General features: G+C 62.9%; 1 protein-coding gene across 1 annotated transcript; it reads left to right on the forward strand.

The window, feature by feature from the left end:
• Positions 1 to 2,118: 2,118 nt before the first annotated feature.
• On the forward strand, positions 2,119 to 3,186 carry LOC127751738 (proline-rich protein 12-like; the record flags this gene model as incomplete). Its single annotated transcript, XM_052275740.1, has 1 exon — positions 2,119 to 3,186. A coding segment is annotated over exon 1 (1,068 nt), but the record flags the coding sequence as incomplete, so codon positions are not given.
• Between the last annotated feature and the right edge of the window lie 3,084 nt (positions 3,187 to 6,270).

Below are 6,270 nucleotides of genomic sequence, written 5' to 3' on the forward strand. Positions count from 1 at the left end.
TGTTTTAAATAATAATTTTCTGCTGTTTTCATTGGTTCAGCCCTAAATGACATGTCTTTCAAATATTTGAGAAGTTACGGAAAGGTTTTATCATTATCCTAGCTTCTGAAATCTTGCGCGTTAAGTGATAATTGGGAAAAATGACTCAAGTATGAAAACTGTCGTTCCTTTACAAACCCAAAGTTTCCGGAACTTATTTTTTGTATGATTTGTTTAAAAGGGAACCTACATACATAAATATTACCTAGTTTTGATCACCTGACTTATTTTAACTCTAAAAAATAACCAGAAACAACAAGTTTAAAACTAGGGGCTTAACTGTGATGTAAGGCCTTAAGTTGAACATGCACGCTGCATTGCACGCACGTCTCTCTTGCCAAGTTGGGTCCCCCCGCGATCCCACCGGGTCCCCAAGCCCCAGGAGGGAAAAAAAAAAGTACCACATAGACATGACAAAGAAGGCAGTCGTGCTTATAAAACTTCACTTTAACGATCATCTTTGAATTTAAACCATTTTGTCCAATATCCATCTAGTCTCACAGAAGGCCCCCTGCCCCCCTCCTACCTCGCGGACCTCGCGCAACCACTAAAGGCTACTTTACGGCAGCGATAGGATTACACCGCGCCAGGGCATCTCATTTAATTTTTCCCTCGGTAATTTTCATGAAAGGGTTATTTTTTTTTCTTTGACCGCAGCGTGGAGTGTGAAACCCGACACGTGCCGCTACGGCCCGTTGTAATGTATGCAGCGGGGGTGAACTTTTAACAAGAGGGGGGAGGGGGGGGGGCAACCCTGGGGAAACCTGTAAACAGCGATACCAAGCAACGAGACTCTAGAGTGTAGCACCATTGTAAATCTATGGCGAGGCCGACCCGGCAAGGCAAGCCCGTGCAGGGCCAGGACAACCGGACGGAGGCGGTCGGTGGAGGCAACCCGCGCCGTGTGACGGGCTCCGGTCACAGCCCGGTGTGTCGGGCTCATTAGAGCTCGGCCGGCAAACACAGCGGCAGCGCACAGACCGCGCCACCACCGGGGGGACCACCGTGACCCCCGCCTCCTGGACAAGAAATGAGATAAAGCAAAAAGTAGGCGCTGTGTGCACTCTGGCTGCGCATGCTGCGCACTGCACTCTAGCGCTGCCAGCGCCAGTCACCGCGTAGAAAGCGGTGGCGCGGCGTGGTGCGGTCGGCCCGGCCAAACTGGATCAGGCGATATATAGAGTGCTTAGTGCTTAATGCGCTCGCCGAGCGGGTAGACGAGCGGGCCATTCTCCTGCTCGCTTTGCTGTTGCTCTGCCGCTTTTCAATCACCCTCACGCCTCACGTTGCCCCTCCCGCCTCCCGCTCCCCGCCCCGCCCAACCCGCCCCTCCCTCCGACCGGGCGAGCAATGCTGCTCACTCACTGTGATCGGCGCCCTTTTCAAAGTTGGCAGCCGTGGACAATGTCGCGCTGAGCGGAAGAGAAGGGCGTCATGGAGCCGCTACCGCCGGTGGAGCCCGACGAGGAGGCCCCGGCCACGGAGGCGGCGCCGCCCGCGGAGCAGGCCTCGGCCGAAGTGACGGCGCCAGCGTCGACGCACAGCACCGACAAGGCACCGCAAGAGGCGCCACCGAAACCTACGCTTAATGCGTCACCGGAACATGCGCCCGATGCGACACCGGAACATGCGCCCGATGCGACACCGGAACATGCGCCCGGTGCGAAAACGGAACCTTCGCCTGACGCGGCACCAGAACCTACGCCCGATGCGACACCGGAACCTATGACTGAGGCGGTGCCGACTGAGAAGGCCGCAACGAATCCGGAACCACCACCAAGGAGAAGTCCACCTCGTGGCTCGCCGCCACCGCCGCCGCCCGCAGCGTCTCCGCCGGCCCCACCCCCGCCGCCCCCGGCACCGGCGACTTCGCCGTCCCCTGCCGCCGGGGGCCGCAAGCACCCCCGTCACTGGTGGAACGGGTCAATACGGTCCCCGCGGGGCAGCCGCAGCCACAGCCGCAGCCGCGAGGGGTCGCCGCTGGCCGCGGACCCTCCGCACTCGCGGCCTCGCTTCCCCGCCAAGTCCATCGCGGACCTCGTCCTCAACGCGCTGGTGAACGCGGCGAGCGGCAAGACCATGTCGCAGCACGTGGGGGGTGAAAAGATCCAAGAGGCATCTTCTCCGCCGCCCGCGTCTCGCCCGACCAGCGCCTCCCCACCCCCGCCTCCGGTGGCCGAGGAAGTGCCGAACATTACGTTTACCTTCTTCGAGGCAAAGGAGGCGAATAAGACGAACGGAGAGGTGGAGGTCGCCGACGAAGCCACTCCGGACGAAGAGTGGGAGGACGAACCCCAGAAGGAGAGGGAGGTCACGGAGACCGTGGTGGCGTCCCCGCAGCGCATCTCGGTGGCCATGACGTCCGACGGGGACGACGAGTTCGTCGACGCGAGAGGCACTTCCTCCGACTCGGACTCTCCGAGCCCCAGCCGCGCGTCGAGGCCCGTTTCCGCGGCGAGACCCGCGTCCGCGCCGTCAGCGCAGGACGAGGAGCCAGAGTACGTCTGCGTGGAGCGGCGCTCCGCGACCTCTCCGGACAGGGGAGAGACGCCGTCCGCCACGGTCAACCCCATCTACAGGTCGCCGTCGTACTCGCACGCCGTGGAGGAGGGGCTGTACTCGTGCCCGCGGCCGCAAGGCGCTCCCCCGCCGCCGCCCCAGGGGTCGCCGCCCGCGCCCCCGTCCTCGGCGCCACCCCCCGTGCCCGAGCCCGATTGGACGAGCACGGACAGCGGCAGCAACGTGATGACGAGCGAGTACTCCACGTACTACGTGCTCCCCACCGGCGAGCCCACCAGCCTGGACGGCGCGGCGGGCGCCAACGGCGCGGCGCCCAGCAGAGACTACGAGGAGCTGGAGTACTGCAGCCTGCGGGCGTCGCAGCGCGCGCGCCGCCCCAAGTCCATGGCCGCGGGGGTCCCCGGGGAGCCGGCGGCGCCGCGGCCGCGGGTGCAGCGCGTGCGCTCCCGCCTGGGCCGCGCCTGGCGGTCGGTGCGCGGCTGGTGGGAGGACGAGCGTGCGCGCCTCGGCGACACCCTCATGCGCCACGTGCACGCGCAGGCCGTGGGCGCCTTCGACCGGCCGCAGTCCCCCGGGGGCACGGCCAAGGCCAGCGCCGCCCAGAGCTGCGACCACCTCGACGGCGACGTCGACGACGACTTCGACGACGACGACGACGAGGAGGAGGCAGGGGACAAGGCGGCCGAGAAACAGCTGGACGACGCGCAGCAGGGCGTCGGCCTGTTCAAGCGCGCCATCAGCGCGCCCACCATCCCGCGGGTGCTGGTGCTCCGTCGGCGGAAGGACTCGGACGAGGCCAGCTCCACCAGCACCAGCGTCAGCAACTGGGGCCGCGCCACCCTCGGCCGCCCGAGCTCCCGCCGCAGCAAGTACATGCCGGAGGTAAGCAGAGCGGGCACTTGTTTTAGTGCCAAGGCGTTACGCGAGACCTCTCCGCGATGGTCTGCGGTATGCCGGGCACGCCGCCGGCCAGCGACACTGCCCAGGACCGACTGGGATGGGCCGGTGCTCGAGTGCTTTATGAGGCAAGCTTTCTCTGCGCCGTGTGGCGGGGCGGGGCGGGGCGGGGCGGGGCGCGCGAGAGCAGCGCTGGATGCACTCGATGATGCAGTTCTGCGCGGGGCACGGCGGCGTGGGCAGAGACAGGCGTCATGACACCGCATTGACTCACGCCACCGCACCGCCGCCGTCTTCGCGGAACATCTGCAACATTGTTGATCCCCATTGCGCTGTGCATTGGTTGCGTCCCGCGAGGCCACAACTACTGTCGCGTTCACGACCTGCCAGGATGCCACCGGTTCCAGACCTGTGGCGCATAGCGTCGTGTCCACGGGGGGCGGTCACTGGCCTCCAGGAGGCCGGCCAGTCGGCGTGCGAATCAATACATAAACACGCCCTCGCACTGCCATGCTGCGAACCACGCACAACGTGCGATCCTCGGTGTGACAAAGAGCGAAAGAGAGGGACATAACTTTGCACATGCGGTGGGTAGGTAGATCGGCACTCGGCATCACCGCGTCGATGTCCTCTCCTCGCACGACGACAACCGCGTTACGGGCGGAAGGAACGCCCCCACCCCCCTCCTCAGCAAGAAATCAATCAATATAATGACCCGGTCTAATTCGACAGTCACGGGATATGAGAAGTTACCTTATCTGCCCCTGGTTCCAGCCAGCGACGTCGACTTTTCATTCACTGCTTTTGCCGTGACTGCGATCGGGGTGGTGGGGCTGGAGGGAAGCGGGCGTGCGCTGGCGTGCGCGCGCCGACACGCAGGACTGAAGCGCCAGCCCGCCGCGGCGTGCGCACGATTCCAAACAAAATGCTTCCACGTTAGCAAGTAATTAGACATTCTTTTTTTCTCGCTCAGCAGCAGCAGCAGCAGCAGCAGTGTCGTGCACTCGTGAGTGGCATCGCGCCATGCTATGTCCGGCGCGGCGAGCAGCCCATAGGGCAGCCCACGCCCCAGCAGCAGGGTCATCGCACCCGTCGTGTACCCAGTGCGGCCAGACAGGCGTCCACTTAATGCAGGTCAACTGCCATACCGCCGTCTAGTCCCCCCCCCCTCAAACTTTTCTCCCGAGCGAGCGCGCAGGAGATCGACTATGTGCGCCGAATCTCGACGACGGCACGACTCCCGTGCGATTAGTTTGCGGGAGATGTTATCCCGCGCAAATCGACTTTCCTCTCCTCTGTCGGCCGTCCGTGTCCGTATCGAGCGCGCCCGGACAACATGCATATGCCGCGCCGGACCGGACCAGCAGCGCGCGCCGCTGCATCTCAAACAATCTCGTTTTCATCCAATCCATTCCTCATGCATTCATTCATTTCCGGCTGAATAATTCGGGGCCTTTCTCCGTCGTGCTAGTTTCTCCACTATCGGAGTGTACGGTGCGCGGATACGGGCGCACAGCACGGCACAGCCAGCACCACGGCCTTGACCAAACCGGGGGCGCGCCGGCCCGTGACAACAAGCGAGAGAGAGGGGAGACCTCACCGTCGCCCTCTCTCACTCGCACTTGCCGCGCCTTCCCGCGGCCGGCTGGGCGCGCGCGCGCAGGACGGCCGGCGCCGTGGTGGTAGGCAACCCATCCGCCGCCACGGCGCTGAGTTGCCTACCCACCCGCTCCAGCCGAAGAGGATCTCTCCAAGAGGATCTCTCTTCTTCCAGCCTGTTGCTGTTCGGTACGGAAAGATGCAGAGGGGAGATTGTGGGCAGAATTCAAATATATCCGCGCGCGAACATTTGAATTCTGCGCTAAGTGTGCCGGCCTTTAGCTACGCTACAACAAGCCGGATACGTCTCACCGCAGCAGCCGATTGTCTTTTGGTCTCTTCGATAGTTTCCCGCTATAAACACACCCCTGCCGGGCATCTGCTTCCCGTCTCCTGGCGCTAGAGTGCGTGGGCGTGTTTGGGTTATCTGGCAAGGTCGGCCGCCTGTCTCCCCTGGCTGGCGAGTGGCGGGTGGCGCGATGGCCTGGCGCCTGGCTGGGGGCTCAAGACAATGTAAGAGCCCCTTCCTTGATCGCATCGCCGGCTGCCGCTTCTCACCCGCTCCCGCTGGCTGGCTGAGTCCGATAGAGAGGCAAGTCGCTGGGATATGAGAGTGTCGCCGCGGCGAGTCCTTTCACCCCGGCTAGACTTTTGAGCCGCATCCGCCGCAGAGAAGTGCTCCACGGCCCACTCACTCACACACGCCCGATGCTTTCTCAGGCACATAGAGCAGGCGCAGCTTCCGCCTCACACTCGGCCGGCCCGGAGTGTGAACGGAACGGAACGGGTATAGGTGTATTTGCATCGGATGTGTGGCGTCCCGTCGCCTCGCTGCTGCTCGATGCCGTAAGACGACGAGAGGATAAAGCGGCCGGAATATGGAACAATTTCTCGTTATCCGGCGGGCTGCCCACCCGGTCCGACTCACGGAAGAGGAGTCGAGTTCCCCCTCGCGTTATTCTGACTGAGGGGGGCAACGGCATGCAATCGTTATTAGGCTATGTGGTTGCTGCGATTACACCAGAAGCAGAGGCACGTCTGTTTCACAAGGAAAAAGTTTAAATCGTGCGGCCATGATTGGCAGCTTCCCCTTTGCTTTGCAAATGGAACCGGTCATCAGCAGCTCAGCACGCCCTCCCGTAAGCTCACAACCCCAGCGCAGGCTGATCCTCTTCTTCCCTGACCCCAAACACGCGTGGCGTGCTGGGGGGGGGG

This window comes from Frankliniella occidentalis, unplaced genomic scaffold, assembly GCF_000697945.3.
Source record: "Frankliniella occidentalis isolate FOCC.00 unplaced genomic scaffold, Focc_3.1 Scaffold861, whole genome shotgun sequence".
NCBI lineage: Eukaryota > Metazoa > Arthropoda > Insecta > Thysanoptera > Thripidae > Frankliniella > Frankliniella occidentalis.